The following is a 22,713-nucleotide window of genomic DNA, read 5'->3' as shown; positions in this document are numbered from 1 at the left end:
TGACTTGCGCGAAGCGGCTGTTAGGCAGAAACCTGTGCAGTTCCCTTAGGGAACACTGCAAAAGATTTAAGACTACAGGTGTTGACAGTAAACCCACTTGGTAGCAGTGTGTACCACCCAGATTTACCTGGTAGCTGTGGCTGAGCAGTCAGACTTCCCTCAAGAAGAGTTAGACAGTATGCAAAGTATACACAATAGGTACCCAGATACAATAATACAAGCAAACACTGACCAGAGCTTTGATATCAAAGCATATAATTATTTATTTAAAAACACACTGTTTGAAACACTCCAGCACTCTTGTTGTAAAATATTCTAAACACCGTTACTATTGTAATATATACACCCCTTTTCCCTTATCAGATAAGTCACAGTAAACACCACTTATTTTCATACAGAGGTGAGCGCTTAACTAGATGGCACTCCAATACGTTTGTGAGAAAGGGAGGGAAAAAGAAAAAATATGGAAAGGTACACCACTCTAAGGTTCAGGAACACTGTTAGCAAGGCAGAAGAGTAAAAGTCACTGGTGAGCCAAAGTCCAGAGGCTGGGCCCAGTCTTAGAGAGAGCAGAGCACAAATGCGCCCAAGATCACACAGTTATTCTAGGCTTAGAAAGTCTTGCAGAGAGTACAAAAAGAGTTTATAGAGGCTTAGGAAAGTTTAGCCAGGGTGTCCCAGGCTAACCCAGGTTTGAAAGCCGGGGACTAAATCTACCCCGTACAGTCGGTAGCAAGGGAAGCCAGGCGGGACACGGTACCTTAAGTGGGAAGGATCCTCCAGCGGTGGCAGTTGTTCCTGGTAGTGGGTGCAAGTTGCGTCGTCGTCCAGGGGAAGAGAAGATCTCGACTTGGAGGAAAGATGAAGGTCGTTGCACTACGAGGGAAGAAACCAGCCGTGGAGTTTTCCGGTTAAAGGTGGTACCTTTGTTTCGCGGTTGTGGTAAAACGTGGTATCCCGGTTGCCGGGTGCTTGGCACAGGCAAGGTGGCCACGAGGTACGTCGGGAAGGCGAAAAGACGGTGAAACTGGTTATCCCCACCAGTCAAAGGAAGAAGACTCTCCGGCGGGAGATCTCCTCTGTCGTTGGGAAAAGTGGTGAGACGGTCCAGCAGGGCTCCACCGGTAGTGGTGTCGTGGCAGGTCGGCTCAGCTTCTCCCTCGTCGGATTCTTAGGTCCTGTGGCGACTTCTGGAGTTCCAGTCCCCAAAGCCCTGCTTTTATGCAGAAAACCCCCATTCACTCAGCCTAGCTGTCACTCAAACATCCTAAGTGGTGAGCCGGCCGGCTCACCACTTGGGCCAATCAGGACGGAGTGCGACTTGAGTTGCCTAGGCAACTCAGTCCAGGGTGCCTAAATCCCCCTCCACCAATCCTAAGTACCCCAGACAGAGTGGCACCACTTTGGAGGGCTTGTGTGGAGAAGCCCGCCAAAAAGTGGAACACAGGGCTCGACTTGGGTTGGAGTCACAGAAGACAACACAAATGCCATTTTAGAATCAAGTTTTGGCAAAAAATACCAACCGGAGAATTAATATTAATTAAATAAACCGGCGGTATGTTCGAGGCTACCGTAAATAATTAAATAAAGATAGTAGCCTAAGACAGTGGGAAATCCCATAGGAAAATATTTGCGGTTGAATATAAAAAGTAGTATCCACTGCCACCAGCCAAAACTCGATCAGGGGGACGGAGACGTGCCCCCTCGACTAACAGACCCTGGGGCAATTGAATTGCCCCAGCCATTACGTCCACAATATGATGGTTTGTACTGGTTCTGTTCAGAATTTAAGACTAGTAAAGTCAATCGTGACTTTACATGCCCTGGGAGACAGTCCGTCCCATGGTATGGAGTCTATACTGGGGGGTCACTATGGCACCCGTGTGTTACTGCACTGAGGGTGCTGTGTAACACACATCACAAAAACACATGAAGCCCTATGGAGTAAAAGAGCCCATAACCCATTAAACACATCTAGATTCAAAGAAACACACTCAAATGTCATGCCCAAGAGTGAGGGTAAAAGAGTCTCACTCTTGGCAGGAGAAAAAAATTAACCCCAAAAATCCAGCAAAGCTGCTGGGGGACACTCACTAGGTTAGGAAATTCAGCCTAAACAGAGAATTCTCCCTAACAGCGGCCCAGAATTTATTACCCAGAACCCCAGACAAAGTGAACGTTGTATTTTTTCCCCACCAAATATCACATTTTGTCAGGGATTGTGGCTAATAAAAACTGGGCCAATTTGCGCAAGGCAGACCTCTGTGTATTCCCACGGGTGTCCTCTTTTGGGAAATGCATGGGGTTCCCTGTTTACCTTGCTGGCTTGGAAACCTGAGGCCAATATCTGTATGTTGCGCTTGTCTGGAGAAATTGTCAAATTCAGGTGTCTAAACAGACTTGGGTTTACTTGTGTTTTAGGCTTTCCCCTTGGCGCCCACGTAGGTGCACCCACACATGTGAGGTACCGTTTTCATCGGCACACCTGTGGGAATGGGTGAAGGTATAACATTTGTTTGTGTGGTTTTTATAACGTTTTGACCCATTTGCTGGTTCCCTTTGTCACACAACCATTTCATTTCCCAAATGTGACCTACATTTAGTCGCTTCTTTAGGCACCATACACTTTTGTAACCTGCACAGGTCACCCACCCTTGAAAAGGTCTGCCTGTGCTCTTTCAAAAAATGTGTGCTTGCTGTTCCTCACCACATTGGTTTTCCTGATTTACACATGCAAAGTGCATCTGTTCAGGCCGTGAGCGTAAAAATCCTGTGTACCATGGCTCAGTGTTTGGCTTATGGTATTGCTTGTTTTGTAAAACACTACAAAATATGTGTGCTTTCCTAACTGCAAGAGTCAGGGGAATGTAGCGGAGCATTGCTTTTCTCAAAATTCATAGAAGCCATTGCCGTACCAAGCCAACCATGTCCAACACATATATTTTTTCGGTCATTTTCCTGCTTTTCCCCCAATCTATGGCATTTTCCCCTACCTAGTGTTTGCCTGACCTACGCAAATCACTCCTTCCTAAACTTGGAATTTTGTCTACTTTTCAGAAATATGTTCCTTTCTGTCCTCTAATTCGGCTTTCCTACCCTTTTCTCCCATTCCGTCCATACATGTCCAATTGGCAAAAATGGCCAAAATCGCCTACCTCTCACAAAACAGTTGATAACCACATCAAAATAATTTTTTTCCGTTTCCACTCAACCTGTTCTTGAACGCCAAGAAATTGGGGAACTCAGCACAGCAAACCATTTGTTCCTAGCTCTTACAAGGAAAAAAACACAGGCTTCTTTGTACATCATTTTATTGGCATTACGACCGCCTACATGTGGGGAAAAAAGGAGCCAAATTTGGCCGAGATATCTCATGTAACAAAAAAGTTACAAGCCATTAATAGGCCAAATACCGAAATCACCAAAAAAGGCCCTGGCACTGGGGAGAAATACCCATGGCACTTAAAGGGTTAAATAAAACCACACCCTAAATATACTACACACAATCAATTACCCTTGTTCAGGTCAATTCAAGGTAAGTACATTAGAATTTGACAGACCAGTGTTTCGAAACAAAGATGTTACCGGGGGTTAATAGGCAATCACTTTTTGACAGTAATACGAAAATAACGCCTACCCGCGAGGAGAAATACACCCGAAGTCAAACACACTTCTCCAGCATGGGGTCTGGCATGGATTCACATGCTCATGAATATTCCCCGTCGTCAGGCCGGGAATCCTCAGTATAATCAGTATCAGTTTCGTTTCTGATCTGTCTTTCTTAGTAGTAACCAATCACTGGTCTCTGGGTCATACTGCCCCCAGCCAATGACTGCCCTCTCCCTAAGCCCCACCTCTGGCAGCCATCCTTAGATTTTTACCACACGTTCAAGTGTTGGGAGTTCTCGTGCTGTAGCTCTCAAGCTTTTGCTGCGTTTTTCGCGCTTTTTCCAGAGATTTCTCATTTTTCGGTTAAATAGAGCCTCAAGCTCCACCGTTTCTACATCCGATCAACGGGGATCCGTTTCGGAGTTTTATGCGCCCCTCAAGGGTGAAGATTTCGTCGAGTTACGCTTTTGGGGGATTCCAGAAGTTCCGAGGCCTACCCCGGACATGGCCCAGGAGAAAGGAAGCTCGACGCCCGGGAAGCTGTTCAGGACCTGCCCTGGATGCCAGCTTCAGAATGTTTTCAAGAAGGACGAGCATTCGTTATGCCTCTACTGTCTCCATGAGGACAAGATGCACACGGAGAAGGACTCTGCGTTTTGTGGGAGCATGTCGGAGTGGACCATGAAGGATCGCCACCTCCGTCTCGCCAACTGGCTGGAAGGGAAGAGCCAGTCAGGCGAGAAGAAGAAAAAGAAGTCTGAGCGGTCTTCTAAGTTCTGTGAGGGCGCCCCGGCGACGGGGGCCCAACAAAAGGCCAAGCACCACGAGTCCGCGGGTACCAGGAGCGCCGAACGGTCGGGCTCCCTGGCTGCCAGGCAGGGGGCATCCTCCCCGGCACCATCGACCACGAGCCAACGCTCTGGCTCGGGTAAGAGGAAGTCCGAGAACCCACCGAAGCTTCTGGAGAGGCCCCGGTCGATCTCGAAGATTCCGGCAGAGGGGGGAGCGAGGCTCGGACCCTCCGCCCAAGGTGAAGGCCCCAGGCGTACAGGTGGCGACGATGGCCTTAATTCACCCTGCCAAGACCTCGATTGAGGATGTCGCAGTGGCCCTGGCTCAGCCTGTGGAGGCTACGCCAGTGGAGGTGACCTCAGGAGCCATAGTCTACCTGCCACCGCGGAGGGAGTCGTCTTTCAGGCCCATTGAGAAGACCCCCACGAAGTCCTCGTTGGAAAAGGTGGGGGAGGGGCAGGTGGCCATCGTGGATACGGACACGACCTCTGAAGAAGAGCTCATCGAAGTCATGGAAGAGGCCCAGCCCATCGGGAGGGATCCCGACGAAGGCGACGACAAGAGCGACGGTGTCGCCAACTTGGTTCCTCAAGAGCCCTCACGGCTGTCGTTTCCGGTGCCGCAGGACACTTCGGCGGCCATTTTGTCAGCGATTCAGTCCTTATGCTTGAAGATAAGGACAAGGTTGCCCCTCCCCCCAACAGAGGTACCTGAGCCAGACCCGACAGGGGAAACGGAGCCGGGACCTTCGGAAAGTCCACAGCATAAGAGGAGGACAACGCATCCAACGCCACCTCTCCCACCTCTGCCTTCCCTCCGGTCTACCCACGGGGATGATACAGGCACAGACACGGCTACGACAGGTACAGATGACGACGGAGGTGACGACCGGACGTGTCCCCGTCGCCCCCTGCTCGGGCGTCCCCGCCCGACGAGATTGGATCCTTTCATGCCATGATGTCCAGGGCATCCAAGCTCTTTCGGCTCTGCCCAGAAGAGAAGAAGGAAGGGTTCCTTTACCAACGGCGCGAGGCTAAAAGGAAGACGGTCCTCGCCGTACAACTTCTTGATGACATCTGGGATGAGGGGCTCGCCCTCCTCAAGAACCCTGCCACGGCGCCGGCAAAGAGGGACCGGTACGAGAAGAAGTACTGGGTCCCCGACGCTGCCCCCTTGTGCCTTCGGGCGCAACCTACCCCGGATTCGGTCGTCTCAGCGGCGGCAAAGAAGAAAGCTGGGGGGGCATCGGCCTCGACATCAGCTTCCCCGTCGGACGGCGAGGGCAGGAAGCTGGACACGATGGGACGATGGGTCATCTCATCCGCAGCGACGACTATCAAGGCAGCCAACGCCCTGGCTATCGTAGCCCGCTACGACAGGGAGTTGTGGTTCAAAATCGCCCCTCTGTTGGACTTCCTTCCGGACGCCAAAAGGGCTGAGGCCCTTGAAATCCTACAGGAAAGTGAGATTGCTTCAGACCACGCCATCACGGTGGCAACGGACATCGCCGACACCGGTTTCCGTCAGTTGGGCAACAGCGTTTGCCTGAGACGAGGATGGCTCAAGGCGACGGATTTCCACCAGGACGTACAAACCAAAGTTTTGGACATGCCCTTCGACGGGAACAACCTGTTTCGGAAGGCGGTTGATGAGTCCCTTCAGGCCATCAAGACAGACACGGAGACCGCCTGGGCACTGGGAGTGCTCCAACGACTGCCGTCCTTTCGGAGCTCCGGAGGCAGACAAGGTGCCTCCAAGGAATCCGGCAGTGGCTCCTCCACGTACCGCCAAGCGGCAAGATATTCGTGCCAGGAAGCCTACAGGGGACGCGGCAAGTAAAGTGGTGCCCGTCGTCGACAGGGAGGTCAAGGAGGCAAGGCGGTCTCCAAACAAGATTGAACCGACCGTGGGGTCGGGCCCCCACCGAAGCATCCCGGTGGGAGGCCAGGTGGCGAGGTTCGTTAGCGTGTGGGAGTCCATCTCCACCGACCGTTGGGTGCTGGACGCCCTGGCCCAAGGGCACGCCCTCGAGTTTCAGAAGAAGTGCCCTCGCGTTCCACCCGTGGCCAGGAAGGAAAATCACGTCCCTCAACTACTGTTGGAAGGAAGGGCGATGCTCAAGAAAGGTGCCATCGAGCTCGTCCCAAAGAGGCTTCGGGGCTCCGGAGTTTACTCAAGGTACTTCCTCATAAAAAAGACGACAGGAGAATGGCGCCCCATCCTGGACCTGCGACGACTGAACAAGTACATCGAGACACAGCAGTTCCAGATGGTCACCCTCCAGCACGTGCTGGGACAGCTGGAGGAGGGCGATTTCTTGTCGTCGTTGGACTTGGAGGATGTGTACTTCCACATCCCCATTCTAAAAAGACACCGAAAGTTCCTCAGGTTCGTGGTCCAAGGGCGGCAGTACCAGTTCAAGGCCCTCCCGTTCAGATTGAAGTCGGCACCCAGGGTGTTCACCAAGTGCCTCGCACCGGTGGCGGCGCAGCTACGCCTACAGGGGATCCACGTCTACCCCTACTTGGACGACTGGCTCATCCGAGCAAGGACAAGGGAACTCTGTCGAACACACAGCGAAGACCGTCCGGCTGCTCACGGACCTGGGATTCTCTATCAACTTCCCCAAATCCCACCTGGTCCCGTCGCAGGTCGCACTGTTTCTGGGAGCCAAGCTCGACACAGTAGCGCGATTGGCCTCGCCGTCGGAGGAAAGGACGAAGGCCATCCTGGGCAAGGTGCAACGTCTGCTGGCCACAGACGTGGCCAGGGTGAGGTCCATCAAGTCCCTTCTCGGAATGATGTCCTTGTGCATCTATCTGGTGCGCCTGTGCAGGCTTCGGATGCGCCCCCTACAGGAGTTCCTCGACGCCCATTGGATGCAAGCGGCGGGTAGCTTCAAGGACAGGATCTCGCTCAACAAGGTCTTCCGCCAAGCAATGCGGTGGTGGGGCACCCGCGCGCATCTCGTGGCAGGCACAGACTTTCAGACCCCAGCACACCAGGTTATGGTGATGACGGATGCCTCCCTGGAGGGGTGGGGAGCGCACACTGGAGATCTTCACGCGAGAGGCCTTTTGCTCCCGGAGGAGAGGCTGCTCCACATCAACATACTGGAGCTCCGAGCAGTGTTCTGGGCCCTCAGGTCGTTCCTCCCGTCCCTCAAGGACAAGGTGGTGAGGATCTTCTCCGACAATACCACCACGATGTTCTACATCCAGAAGTAGGGAGGAACCAGATCCCCAGCCCTATCCAAAAAAGCCCAGGATTTGTGGCATTGGGCCGTTGCCCAGGGGATGTTTCTGGTGCCTTTTCATCTAGCAGGGATAAAAAACACCATCGCCGACTCACTCAGCAGGGAGCTGCGCTCGTGCCACAAGTGGGAATTATGCCAGGATCACGTGGATCTACTCTTCCAGCGATGGGGCAAACCCCAGATTGATCTGTTGGCGACGAACTCCAAGTGCCAGAGGTTTGCCAGCAGGTTTCCCCAGCCGAGGAGCATGGGCGATGCTTTCTTGTTCCCCTGGGACGGCCTGTTCCTGTATGCATTCCCTCCGTTGCCGTTGCTGCTCCGACTCATCAACCAACTCAAGAGGTCCCATTGCAGGTTGATCCTCGTTGCACCGCGTGGCCGAGACAGATCTGGTTCCCGGACCTTCTGGACTTGTCAGCGTCCCCACTAGTCAAACTGTCGACGAACGCAGATCTTCTCTCCAAAGAGGGAGGTGCCATCCTTCATCACGACCTGGAGTCGCTGAACTTGCAGGCCTGGCTCCTGCAGCACTAGAGTTTGGAGGGTACGATATCCCGGCGGACTGCAAGGAGGTTCTTGCAAAGGCCAAGGCATCCTCAACTCTCAAGTGCTACGGACACAAGTGGAAGAGGTTCTCTGTCTGGTGCCGTCCACATAAGATTAACCCTCTACGGATTACAGCCCCTCAGGTGTTACCGTACCTACTGTCGCTGGCCAAGGCAGGACTAGCGCATGCTTCCATCAAGATACACCTGGCAGCGATTTCCTGATACACCAGAACTACAGGACGGCCATCCCTGTGGTCTCATTGCCTGGTGAAGGAATTTATGAAAGGACTGTTCAGTTCGTTCCCACCAGTGAAGGCTCCGGCGTGGGAGCTCAACGTGGTGCTGAACAGACTCATGGGGCCGCCATTCGAGCCTCTGCATTCGGCACCGTTGGGGAAGACAGCATTTCTTGTGGCCATCACCTCTGCACGTCGAGTGGGAGAGATCCAGGCCCTATCCTGCAAGCCTCCATACTTGACTTTTCACGAGACAAGGGTGGTGCTGAGAACGCACCCCTCCTTTATGCCCAAGGTGCCGTCGGACTTCCACCTCAACGAGCCCTTGGTGTTACCAGTTTTCTTCCCGTCGCCTTTGTTGCCGGCCGAGAAGACTTTGCACTTGCTGGATGTAGCTAGAGCGCTGAAGTTCTATGTGGACCGCACAAAGTTTTCGGAAGACGTCACAGCCGTTTGTGAACTTTGGACCTGTGAACCAAGGGTAGGCCCTCTTGAAGGCTTCCATTTCCAGATGGCTCTCCGGCTGCATCATGCACTGTCACTGGTTGGCAAACCGACCATTGCCGGCCGCCAGAGAGCCCATTAGATCAGAGCGATCGCTGCTAACACAGCGTTCTTGTCTGGTGTGCCCCTGCTGGACATCTGCAGGGCTGCTATGGGGAGGTTGACTCGCACCTTGACGAGATTCTACTACGTCGACTGGGATTCCAGGGAGGAGTACAGAGTCAGCCAAGCAGTACTGCGCAACCTGTTCGCCTGAAGGAGGGCCTGGGGAGGAGGTAAGAGTTGCTTAATGTTGAGTTTATGTGATGCTTAATATTGAGCCTTTGCCACCTCCCGTGATTGTGCATGTGTGTACTGCTATCTATTCTTATATTCCTGAGCATGTGAAACCATGCCAGGCCCCATACTGGAGAAGGAACAAGTTACTTACCTGTAACTGTTGTTCTCCAGCATGGGTCTGGCATGGATTCACATGCGAACCCTCCCTCCTACCCCTCTGCGGCTCTTCACTTGGTCATACTGCCACTTTACGTGTTACCAAATCTGAGGATGGCTGCCAGTGGCGGGGTTTAAGGAAAGGGCAGTCATTGGCTGGGGGCAGTATGACCCAGAGACCAGTGATTGGTTACTACTAAGAAAGACAGATCAGAAACGAAACTGATGCTGATTTTTTCTTTACCGAGGATTCCCAGCCTGACGGGGAATATTCATGAGAATGTGAATCCATGCCAGACCCATGCTGGGGAACAACAGTTACAGGTAAGTAACTTGTTCCTTCCACCCAACCTAATTCTTGACCACAAAGATATTTTTGCTCCTTTTCTTGTCCGGTTTGTAAATTCCTTGTTCTCTAGCAGCCAGGTTCCCGAATCAATCCAAAAAAGTCGCCATTACACTGTTTGAAAAAATAAACGGCCTTGATTCCAGAAATCCAATCAACGTAAAGCCCATTACAAAATGCAACTTGTTGTTAGAAATACTGGATAAAAGTGCCACTGTTCATTTCCAGTCTCTTGTAGAATCATCTAACATCCTATACTATAGACAATCTGTCTTTCGACCTCATTAGAGTACTGAAACTACACTTTTAGATCTTCAGACTCGCATGTTGAATATTACAAGTGAGGGCAACACTGGAATGCTCATATTGTTAGGTCTTTCGGCAGCATTTGATCTTCTGGATCATGACCGCCTCCTCATCACCCTGAAAGACATTGGGCTATGTAGCCCAAACACCATCAAGTGGGTGTAGTCCTTCCTATCTCACCGAACTTGGAGTTTCTTGGGGTGATGCCACCTCCCCACCAGTCTCGATCAACTGTGGTGTTCCACAGCGGGCTTGTATATCTATTGTGCTCTTCAACCTGTACATCAGGCCCTTCTGTGACCTCCTGGATGAGCTGAAGGTGGTTTTCACTAACTACGCTGATGATGCTCAGCTAGATCTCAAGCTTTTGGGGGACTATGATCTTGACACCATCAGCGTGCAATCCATCTATAGCCACATTGAAACCTGGCTGAATTCCGGCTGGATGTGCCTTAACGGGGGAAAAGACAGAGTTGATTATATTTGGCTCTGCTCGTGCCAGACTTAAACCTGACCCCCGATACCAGTCTTTCTCCATCTATGACAGTTTTATCACAGTTTCCAAAAGAGTTAAAACCTTAGGTGTTCACCTTGATTCCCTCCTCAGCTCTGAAACCCATGTCAACCAGACGGTAAAAAGCTGCTCCTACATCTAAGATTTCTGAGGAAATCAGTGGTCGCCCGGCCAACTATTCTGTCTAGATTGGACTATGGTAACCTGCAAGTTATACAGAACAACCATGTTCGCTTCAATCGGAGTCTAGGAGAGAGCACATCACCCGAGGTCGGCAGGACTTACAATGGCTCCCTATTACTGCTTGTCTACATTTTAAGGCAGCAATACTTGTCCGTAAAACTTTATACAGCACCTCTCCAACCTACGTTAAAAATGTGGCTATCCTTACAAGCCCACAAGAAAGCTACAGTCTTCTGCATTAGCATTGGTTAAAAACCCAAATTTCAGGCTTGGCAAAGGCCTAGGAAGAGCTTTCCCTGTTCTTGCTGCAAAAATATGCAACTCCCTTCTATTAGACCTGAGACTATTGAAGGAACACCTGTCGTGCTGCAGACAACTGAAAACCAGACTCTTCCACTAAGATTTCCGCTCTTCCATTCGCTGCTCTAAATTCAGTTTGTCTTGTCTTTTTATTGTCTTCAGTGTTTTTGTTTTGGAGCCCTAATCCCTGCAGGCTTTCGGTTCCCTATAAATAAATATAAATTCCCTAAAGCACACGGCCCTGGGTCCTGATGGCTTCTCTGCCCTGTTTTATAAACGTTATGTGCCCATTTTGTTTCCCCCATATGGTTGTCTCGCTCCCACAATGGAAGAATCACTTACGGTTCTTATCCCCAAACCAGGAAAAGATCAGATGGAATGTAGCACCTTTAGGCTATTACCATTATGAACAGTGATGCTAAGATTTTCACTAACAGTCTGGCCCTTACATTTATGGGGGTGTTAAAGAAAATTGTTGATCCACACCAAACAGGGTTTTTACCCAATAGGACCACGCATTACACTATTCGACAGGTGTTGAATATAATTGAAATGTCCTCCCTCACAAGCCTTAAAGCATTGATTATTTGCCTAGATGCTCAAAAGGTGTTTAATTTGGTGGACTGGGTCTGCATTGGAAAGGTTCTCTGCCACTATGGCATAGGTCCCAACTTCAAGAGGTGGGTTCTTGCTAACTTGAGTTTAGAATCCCTTGACGGCTCTCAGAAGTAGGGGCACTTTAATCTCCCAAACTATATTATATTTCGAGGGTTACTAGTCAGGTGGTGAGGGGGCTTTATCGTCCCTGATATTTCCCCTTTCTATGGCACGGATCCTGGTGCCAGTATATTATTACTGGCACCAGGATCCGTGCCAATAATAATATACAAGGGATCCCTGGGCAGGACCTATAAAATCACACTATATGTGGTGTTGCTGACGCTTCGGAATCTTGACTGTTCACTCAAATTCCTGAAGGAGGAGATTGCACAATTTGGTCAGGCTTCAGAGTCAATTATGCTAAATCAAGTGCTTTGGGGGGGGGGCGGGTAGGGGACGGTTCTACTGTCAAAACATCTATTGAGGAAATGAACGAATACAAGTCCAATTGTATTCTGGAATAAGAGCATAACTTACCTGGGAGTTAAACTTCCGAACGGAATCATGTGCACGTATCAGAAGAACTTTCCTCAATTGTTCAGGGTTTTGCGGGAGGATTTGAATCGCTGACAAAAACAGGAGCTTTCCTGGTTTGCAAGGTTCACAGCAATTAAGTTGAATCTCATTCCCAGATTCTTTTACCAATTCCTTGCCCTATCGGTTGGAATCCCTGAAACCAAACTGGAACAACTTCAAAGGAAAATGTTGACCTTCATCTGGGGATTAAGAAACGCTTTATCCCGAGGCAAGATATGCTTAGGGTGGATTAAGGGTGGCTGTTTGGAGGTCCCAGATGTGTTTTGTTACAATTTTGCAGCCCAATTGTCCCACGTGTGTGCATGGAAGGGCCCAGAGGATGAGCCTAAATGGAAACGCATTGAGTAATCTTGCTCCGCACTTTCACTACCTCACCTCCCTCATTTGAAGAACACTCAGCTGATCTCTGGCTCTTAACTGCTGTCTTCGGCCTCTAAGATTATCCATTACTGGAGAAGGGCTATATGTAGATGAGGCATTAAATCTACCATGGGACCCCTCTCTCCCGATTGGACAACCCAGACTTTCTTCCTGGGTGTGATTCAAATAGGTTCAGGAAATGTAAAGAGGAGGGCTTAATGCTGCTGTGCAACTTTTGCTTAAATGTTAACCACCTATCATTCGAAGAATGCAAAGCTAACTTCCAGATCCTGGAAACAGAGTGATTTGGCAATGCTCAACTCCGACATTGGATGTCCCACCCTTCTGCTAAAGCACACGGAGGTTAGGGAGCTAACTGCACTGGAACTAGCTATGACATTGAACCCCCAGGGTAAAATCTCAGCCTTAAATACATTTCTGGACAGATATGATCCATTGGTCAAATAAAACTACATGTTAAAATGGTAGGAGGGTCTGGAGAGGGAGTTGGAGGTGGGGGGGTGGAACCAGATTTGGGCGCAAATGTTTGGGAGCTGAAGATGTGTGACAAAGAGGGGGCGGTGAAGGTCTGTTATAGATGGTACATGACCCCAGAGAAACTGCACAAAATGAATACCTCCTACTCTCCATTGTGTTGGCGAGGTTGTTCAGGGCTTGGCTCAATTTCACCTACTGTGGCCCTGTGAAAAGTCCTAAATCTTCTGGAAAGAGGTGTTGGCACAAGTAAAGAAGGTATACACGCATTTCACCGACCTATTTTTGGTCGTGGTACTTTTCATCACTGGATTTTACATCGCCAGAAATCCCTTTTTTTATTTTTTTATTTTGGGGGGTGTTTTGTTGGGGTTGGGGTATTATTATAATAGTAACGGGGAGGTCTGGGGGGGACCCCTCCCCCCCGCGTAATTTAAAAAAAAAAAAACAGGGTTTCTGGCGATGAAAAGTACCACGACCAAAAAGTACCTCCGCTGGCACCCCCGGCCCCGGTGCAGCCGCTGTCCTGGCTCCCCAGCCGACTCAGGCGTTTCTGTACCAGCCTCTGCCACCTCCTCAGCCCCCAGCTGTGGTCCCTGTGCCCCAGCCCCTTGCTCCAACTATTCCTCCACCTCAGCAGGATCCTCCTGATCCGCAGGACATGGATGATGAGGATCCGGACACGCCATCCTCAGCCAGTGGCTCCCACAAACGTCTTGCTGGGCTAGTGGAATACCCGGGCCTATACCAGCCCGAGGTCAAGCAGCCGGCAGAGGGGGTTCTGGCGCAAGTCCTCACGCGATGCCCCTCTGCCAAAGCAGAGATTCCTCTAGACCGATGTAGTCTCCCTGGTCAAGAAGGGTTGGCATAAACCCCACTTGGCCCAGCCGGTCAATGGACGCCTGGACGCCAAGTTCAGGCAGATGGAGGGAGATGCACTGTTCCTCTCTGCCCATCCTCAGCCACACTCCTCTGTGATTGCTCCGGCATCAATATACTCCAAGCCTTAGTCGTCCTCGACCTCCTCCTCTGCGTCTCTACTAGGCAAGGAGGAGAAGATCTTGGAGGCATACGGAAAGAAACTCTATTCCAACGCGTCTCTGCACCTTCGTCAAGCCGATGCCATGCTGGCTGCAGCTAACCAGACGTTATGGGGGAAATTGCGGACTTACTCCCTATGCAGAGCCAATCACGTTTGAAGGCGGGGCTGGCAGAGGCCAAGCTGGTGGCGCATTACCTCATGGAATCCACCGTGGCCCAGATCAACACTTCTGGCCGTGCCATTTGTATCGCCACGGACATGAGAAGGACCGCCTGGCTCGGGGCCACGGAATTCAACCTGGACGTCCAGGAACGCATATTAGATCTACCCTTGGAGGGGTGGGGGAGAGGCCCTCTTCCACTCACCCACGGACGAAGAGCTGGACAAGAAGAAAAACAGCTCACAAAAGTCAAGTCTTTATCCATCTTGACCAAGACCACGCCCAAGTCGTACACCCAGTCACAGCAGCGCTCCGACAGGGGCATACGTATGGAGGGTTCCGCGGCTTCCAGGAACTGAGATCCAGGCAGCCGGACCGCTCGCTGTCTCAGAACCAGTGCAAGCAACAAAGGGGGGGGTAAGGGCTTTTTCCAGTCCCCCTCCTCCACAACAGCCTCAGAGGGAAAGAAGGCATGACACGCCCTTTCGGGTCCATGTGTCTCCAGTGGGGGGCAGGCTTGATCTCCATGCACATTTCTGGTGCCAGAATTTCGCGGACCCCTGGATTCTCTCTGTAGTATCCATGGGGTACCACCTACCTATCCCAGCCTCCCCTCGCTCCTCCCCTCCACTCCCTCAGGTTGGGACAGCAACTCTTCTGGCGGAGATCCGGTCGCTCAGAGCCAGGAAGTGAAGATAGTCCCAGCCTCCCAGCGAGGGTTGGGCTTTTACTCAAGGATTTTCACCATTCAGAAGAAGAACCAGGCGGGGCTTGAAAGTTGTGCTTGAACTTTCCACCCTCAACTTCTCCTTACCCCTTCAGAAATTCAGGATTGTTACGCCAGCTTTTATAGATGAGACATTGTGCAAGGGAGACTGGATGTGCTCCCTGGATCTGAAGGATGTGTACTTACACGTCCCGATTTGCAGCCCCATCGTTCTTTCCTACGGTTCAGAATCATGGGCTACCATTTTCAATACAAGGTCCTTACTTGGCTGCCTTCCTCAGAGCAGAGGGCTTCCACATCTACCCATACCTGGACGACTGGCTCGTCAGGACGACTTCTCCGGAAGTGGTTCACCACTCTTCCCGTACCCTTACGAACACACTGCACAATCTGGGCTTCACGCTCAATCTCAAGCAGTCGCAGCTGCAGCCCACGCAGACTCTGACATTCTTGGGCCTCATCTTGGACACGTGCTCCGAGAAGGTATTCCCGTCAGAGGACAAAATCTCGGCTATCAAGAGGGCCACCACCCACTTCCTAAGCAGAGAGGTGACCTCGGCATGGTGGTACCAGCATCTCCTGGGTCTCTTGGTGGCAGTCCTATTAGCCGTCCCACACACGAGATTGAGTATGAGGAGGATTCAGCTGCACTTCGCGGCCTCATGGAACCGGGACTCTCAATCCGAGACGATCAACGTTCCTCCATCTCTCCACCCGGACCTAACATGGTGGTCCAGGTACTGCAACCTACGGATGGTCAATTCCTTTTAGCCGCCCACCCCGCAGGCCACCATCACCACAGACTCCTCGCTCGAGGGTTGGGGAGCCACTCTGGACGATCCCTCGGTCCACGGCACCTGGACCCGACAGGAGCAGGAATACCACATCAATTGGTTAGAGCTGAACGCCATCTGGCTAGCACTCAGAGTATTCCTACCACTTCTCAAGGGCAAGGTTGTCCTTATCCAGACAGCCAACTCAACCAGCAGGTACTACGTCAACAACCAGGGCGGCAACAAATCCCCTCCTCTGTGCAGCCTCGCAATCAGCATGTGGGAGTGGGCCCTGGAAAACGACATCTACCTCACGGCAGTCTACCCCACGGGGGAATCCAACTTGGGAGCAGACAATTATGAGTGGCAGCTAAACGACCTCGTTATTCATGAGATCTTCAGCAGTTGGGGTCATCCCCAGGTGGATCTCTTTGCCACCTGGTACAAAAAGAAGTGCCCTCAGTTCACCTCCTGGCAGGACACCCACCGGCTCCCTGGATGACGCATTTTGGCTTTAGTGGAACAGCATGAGGGCTTACGCCTTTCTGCCCACACCGCTAATTCAGAGTGATTTATAAGATCAGGGAGTCTCGCCAATTCAACATCATTCTAATAGCTCCATGGTGGCCGGCCAGGCCATGGTTTTCGGAGCTGCTCAGCCTCTCGGAGAGGCCTCCGATTCACCTCCCGACGGCCCAGCACATCTTCTGGCACAGCAGGGGGTGGGTAGGGTCATCCACCCCGCACCACAGAAACTAGCCCTCACAGCATGGTACCTGAGCAGGTAACGCTGCAGTACCTCAGCCTCTCCCAGGCTAATCTGGAAATCATACAGGGTGCAAGGAGGAAGGCTACCAGGGCCCAGTATAAAAGTAAATGGACCAGATTCTGCCACTGGGCAGACTCCAAGGAAATGGACCCCCTGGCATGTACCTTGGATGATGTGCTCTCCTTCTCTGCGCATCTCGCCCACTCCAGTGTGCAGGTGAATACCTGCCGTACATACGTCGCAGCCATCGGGGCTTACAGGAACTCGGAGGAGGGGGATCTTCTTCTCCTCCAATCCTATTGCCAAGAAGCATTTGACGAGGCTCGCAAGGCTCTACCCGCCCTACAAGAGGCTGCACCCCGTGTGGGTCCTCAACATCGTCTTGGGTGCCCTGGTGCACAAACGGTTTGAGCCAATGGCGTCTGCGGACATCAGGCTGGTCACCATCAAGACGGCCTTGCTAGTCGGTCTGACCTCGGCTCGTAGAGTCAACGAAATCCAGGCGATGATTGCCTCGGAACTGTATACTACCTTTCACAGGGACAAAGTAGTCCTGCAGAGACACCCAGCATTTCTGCCCAAGGGGCCTTCTGCTTTCCACTTGAACGAGGAAATGGTCCTTCCTCCGTTCTTTGCCGATCCGAAGGACAAAGCACAGAGAGTGCTGCACTGCCTGGATATCAGGCGTGCTGTGAAATTCTCCTTGGACAGGACCAGGGGCTTCTGCAAATTGGACGCCATGTTTGTCACTTTCGGAGGCGCAAGACCAGGCTATCAAGCCTCCATATCCCACTGGATGGCGTTGGCCATCAAGGAAGCATACGAGGACAAGCACAAGCCGCTTCCGGCCAACAGGCATGCCCACGCAGTCTGGGCCAGGGCAAAGGCCATTGCATTCCTGCGCCATGTCTCTTGGCAAGGCATAAGCAGGGCGGCCACTTGGGCCACTCCCTCAGCGTTCTGCAAGCATTACTGTTTGGATGCCAGTTCTAGGTCTGATGCGGCTTTCGGACAGGTGGTTCTCAGGAACCTATTTGCTTAAGGAGGCTATCCTCTCCACCCTGAGGCTACATTCATTTGTAATCGCCCATGCAGTATGGAGGAAAGGGGACAGGATGTAAGAGTAATTATAAGTTACTCACCGTAGTGACTAACATATTCTTAGTCCTTAGTCACCTTTCCTCCATACGTCCCACCATCCTCCACCCTAATAATACTGGTGTCATTAGGCAATGTTAAATCTATTGTCGACGCATCAATGTGGACTGAGGTGTGGCGCCGGAAGGCGGAGTCAGGGCAGCACATGCTCCCTGGGCCGCACCCCCGTGCGCCTCTAAATTTAAAGGGGAAAGAGGTTTTTTCTGGTGAAAAAGGTTCCGTCTCCCGTCCCTTGGAAGGGACGCCCATGCAGTATGGAGGAAAGGGGACTAAGGACTAAGAGTATGTTGAGTAACTTATAATTTCTCTTGCACAAACTAGGAATGCCCCCATAAATGTATATATTATGAGTCTGTGTAGCATTAAATATGTTACAATTAGGTACATCTCTAGTGGGTAGAGCGCACCATTCTTCCTGGCCGCGCGTGGAGTCAGTTTTGCGTTACGGTGCCCAGTTTACTTTGTGCTTCTTTTCCTTTTGTCCAGAAGTTGAATAGTTTGGATACCTACGCCTTTACTCGAGTGGGTGAAAAAATTGGTATTCTACTCTTTCCATGTGATCCAGTCCTGATATCACTGGTGTTGATTATGCCTGCTACAAACCTGTTCCGAATCGAGCATAGAGTGACTGGGCCATCTCTCAAACCGTAGAATCCAGCAACAATAGTAGGCTTGCAAACTATATGGCAATAAAGAAAATGGTGGGTACCGATCCATACCTTGACAAGATTTAACCTTAATATAAGAAGTCTATATGCGAAGATGAGTCTTGGTATTTTACCTTTTGCTTAGTTTGTGTGCATGCGGAATACTATAACTTTGCAAACTGAATGCTGTCCTTTGTCGAGCTGAGGCAAAGGATTTTATGCACTTTTTCTTTTTTTGCCCGAGCTAGCGTAGATCTAGAAAATTCTTTGTGCCTGCTTTTCTGGTCTATAAGCATAAGATCTATATGCAAGTCCCTGTGTTCTGTTGCTTTAGTGATGGAAGAGCAGTCGCCTTTGTGGTTGCAAGCTTTATAGGTAGAGCTTGATGAATTAGAAAAACCATTTCATATCAAGGTAGTGCTAGATAGCTACATTATTTTGACACGATTTAAAATGTTTTACATTTGATCTTTGATCTTATTACTCCTTTTGAGCTTTAACCAGACATTACTTTGAACATTATTTATTGAAAAATATTTTGGAGTTGTTGAGATGAATGCTAGGAATGACTTTTGTGATCATACAGGGGAAAGAGTTTTACATTTTATGATTGTTTTATTCATGTAATATATACATTCAATATGTTCCGGAGATTTATGAATTGGAATTTGCAATAAAGAAATATAACTACTTAAATCTTGAAATCCGTGTAATGTGTGTGGCCGATGGCCCATAGGTGTGTAAGCAATTGGGATAACTTGCTCAGAATTGACGTGTGGTTGACTAATTAGGCAGAACTTGAGTCAAACTGCTTTGAAAATATTTATTTTTAATATTAAAAACAAATGTACTTGTAAATCGTAATTTCAATTGTTCCTTTTTTCTTCTGAACAGAAAGAATCCAGCCAACCTTCTGAATGCAAACAACAGTAATGCAGATACCACAATACCGGCGTGATTTTGTAACTCTTATTAGGAAACATTTGAACATTTGGCTGCTTCTCCTGAAGAAGTTAATGAAGAAATTAATTCTCTGTAGGAAGCACTTGATAACCTGGCTCATGATTAAAGTGCATGATTTTCATCTTTGATCTTTTCGGGGAACTTCTATCGTACAGCAGTAATTAAAATGCGGTCAGGTACATGTTTTAAATAAAGCACACCCTAATTTCAGTAAAGCACAAACGCTTATCACTTTATTGCTATGGTTGCTACGTTTATAGGTTTTTTCTTCATGTTTGCTAAATAACAATCAAAACCAAAATGGAAATCTTACACAAATGGTATTTTTTGCCACGGGTAGCTTGCTTCAGCCTTCTTTTTCTCTGTAGAATAACTACTTCCTGTTTATTCATATTTCTTTGCTTGTGTTCATCACCGCCCTAAACTCTGCACCATTAAATAAAAAATGTAAATACAGTATACTTGAATATTTATGGACAGTTGAAAACTGCATCTGTTTTGTTTAATATTGCTGGCCTACGATGTTTCGATACCTCATTGGGAATGACGTTTAGGAGTTTGCACTGCATAGAGTAAATAGACTGGTTTGTGGTATGGAAACTCGTCCCTTCACACACCAATGAAGAAAAATATTAATTGACAAAGTCACATTTCTGGACATTTTTATTTCATGGAGAAAAACTTTTAGTGTTTTTTGGGGGGGGTTAGATTTGGGAAGACATTTAAATAAGTGTAATACATTTTTCTAATTACCCCTTTAAGGTGTACATTTGCGTTGCTACTTAAAGAACACAGGGTTCGGAGTTGAGGGTAGCTGGGAGCCATTTAGCTCCTGCTTGTTGCTTTGAAAAGCCTAATTGGCTTTACGCCAACAGCTACCAGGGGCTACTTTTGGCTCCCCAGGCCAAATAATACTGAACCTTCACACACATGCGAATTTAACTTTGTGCATTTGGGACAATCTATAAATAAACTTTAGGCCATATCTGTACGACATTTAAAAGGATAAAGGGTCATAAATAATGGACAAAAATATGTTTTCATCTTATGTGGAAGTTAAGTTTGCAGAACGCTATTTATTAGCTCCTGGTCACTGGCTAATGCTGATACCAGGAGCTGCTTACAGCTCCCGATTTATACAATCTTGATTTCGAGCCCTGAACATGAATTACACAAATTGGTTTGCTCTTCAAAGTGCACGGTTTCCTCTAATAAAGGGTTACACAAAGTAGTGTAATTTAGTGGCTATCTTGCATATCAGTAGGTAGTGGTTTATGGGGGAGAATGTCTCGGCAAACGAACCAAAAACTCTTGATTGCCACTTATTTTGCTAGTTGGAAAATGTGCACGTGAAACGCTGAATCCCACTAAGCAATACTGGATCAAAGGTCACCAATAGAGGACAGTCCACCAGCAAAACAGACCCTGGATCGACGTCTTGTCAAAATGAGTGACACCAGGAGGCAGAAATTATATAGTTCTTGCCCTTGGGATGCTGGGATTACAATGATCTGATGCTATAATCCCACACGAAAGTCTTTATATTACGTATGGTAGTTAGTAGTATTTTTTTGGGGACTTAAGGTCAGCAATAACATTTGATTTTAAAGGGGAATATTTAGCAAGCTTTGATATTCAAAAGGCACCAACTCCATTTCCCTCCTGATGAAGAATGTATTATCTGCTGGCCTGTTTCTCCGATATTTGCACGCTCTATTTTTTGCTCCTGTGCAGCGTTGAGCAATAATTACTGTAGATAAGGGCAGTATAACTCTTAACGGAGGAACATTGATTGTACATACATATGTGGTGTTAGCTATGCAATTTCTTTTCATTGCTGTGTTCTGGAAAAGCTGGATTAACTCTGCAGTAAAAAAGAAATGCGAAAATATTCCGTTTTTTCATTCCACGATAAACGTAAACTGCAAATGTAAAAATGCATTTTTATTTCTAAATGCTTCTGGGAAAAAGGCCTCTCTGAAGCAAAATTGGGAATCATCACGGACACGGTGAATGGAGATTTCAAATACAGTTAAATAGGACTTACCATAGCTCAACGATGTTTAAGCCATGCAGTTCCTGCTAAAAGGAAAATAAGTGGAATAAAAATACTTGTGTTGTCCCTCAAGTCCTCGCAACACTATCCCCACTTGTATATTAACAGTGATGGAGAAGGATTCCTGAATTTGACCCTCTCCCTTTTGGTATGTTAATCCCCTCTTTGTGCTGGAAATCAGCATTGGTTTCAAAAGATTGTGCCCAAAAAATGGCGTTCCCCTTTTGAGAATGAAGTGAAGGTGGTGTGTTGGTGGCTCAGCTATTAGCTGCTGCGCCTTCTCCAGTGGATTCAGGATACTGGTCACAGTATAGGCCATCGTGGTGTGTTATTTTTGCAGGCAACTACTGTACTTCTGACAAACGTATGCAGTTCGTGTCTAACCAAATTGTTGTGTGAAATGGTGCACTGACTATAGTAAAGGAAAATGGAGGTGGGTTGAGCATGGTGCTCAATGGTTACAGAATGCTTAAATGTTGAAAATTCAGTTGGGTTTGAAAAAGCTTTCACGTGGTTCTCAGCACGAGGCGTTGAACTGTGCATATGAGTCATGTCGATCATTCTTGAACTGTTTAGCTTGGATAATGCATTTTTGACCTGGAAATAAAAATAAGTGTTGGCAGTGCTGGTACCTGCATTATGCACAAGGAATGAGCGAGAGGTGCTAAAACGTTACAATCAATTGGACTCGTACAATACGAGCAATTTATTTTGTAGTGCTCGACACAACCTGGCCCTGTTGAAAATGTAAACTTGGAAATTGAGGTAGCTGAAACAGAGCTTTTTTGAGAGAAGTGGAAATTTTAAAGGCAGACCTGCGAGATGTAGGCACACGTGAGAATAGTGATATGAAGGCATGGGGAGAAAAAAAGTGGGAGAAAAAAGAAATCTCAATCCCCTCCATCCCTTCATGGAACATGGAGGACCTCGATGGGTGCTGCACATAACTTTATTGGCCTTTTTCAATCCGAATCTGCTTGGAGAGCGTATAAAACAATCACGGAATTTGTACAGTTAAAATCTCAAACTGCCATTAAACTGTATCACACAAGAAAACACAACACCACAGGTAGGAAATGGATCACTTGATTTTAGGACTGTGCTTCTTATTATATTTTAGTAAATCATGGGTGCCTCATTTTATTGCTCCCCTGCTTTTTAAATGGGGCACGATAGTCCTTGATCATGTGCCATCCTTCATGCAGAGAACCTTACAGGCTCCTCACTAACCCTATGGTAATTACTTACTTTAGGCTAAACAAGCTGATGATAAATCAAAATAATCTACATGACTAGTATCTGAGAGGCTGTCATCAAATGCACAATGATTTGAGATA

At 48.8% G+C, this 22,713-nt stretch overlaps 1 protein-coding gene across 10 annotated transcripts in view; it reads left to right on the top strand.

Moving 5' to 3' along the window:
- NAP1L4 (nucleosome assembly protein 1 like 4) overlaps window positions 1–19,779 on the top strand; it is a 1,556,420-nt gene extending 1,536,641 nt beyond the window's left edge. For all 10 annotated transcript variants that reach the window (XM_069624142.1, XM_069624141.1, XM_069624146.1 and 7 more), the window contains one exon: window positions 19,252–19,779. In XM_069624142.1, coding sequence (XP_069480243.1) covers window positions 19,252–19,290 — 39 coding nt within the window. In that variant the 3' untranslated portion in view covers window positions 19,291–19,779. The remainder of the gene's footprint in view (window positions 1–19,251) is intronic.
- The last annotated feature ends 2,934 nt before the right edge of the window (window positions 19,780–22,713 follow it).

Source organism: Ambystoma mexicanum, chromosome 11 (assembly GCF_040938575.1).
Source record: "Ambystoma mexicanum isolate Mex_15411 chromosome 11, UKY_AmexF1_1, whole genome shotgun sequence".
NCBI lineage: Eukaryota > Metazoa > Chordata > Amphibia > Caudata > Ambystomatidae > Ambystoma > Ambystoma mexicanum.
Note: the sequence above shows the minus strand (reverse complement) of the source record. Positions and strands in the feature narration are given on the sequence as shown.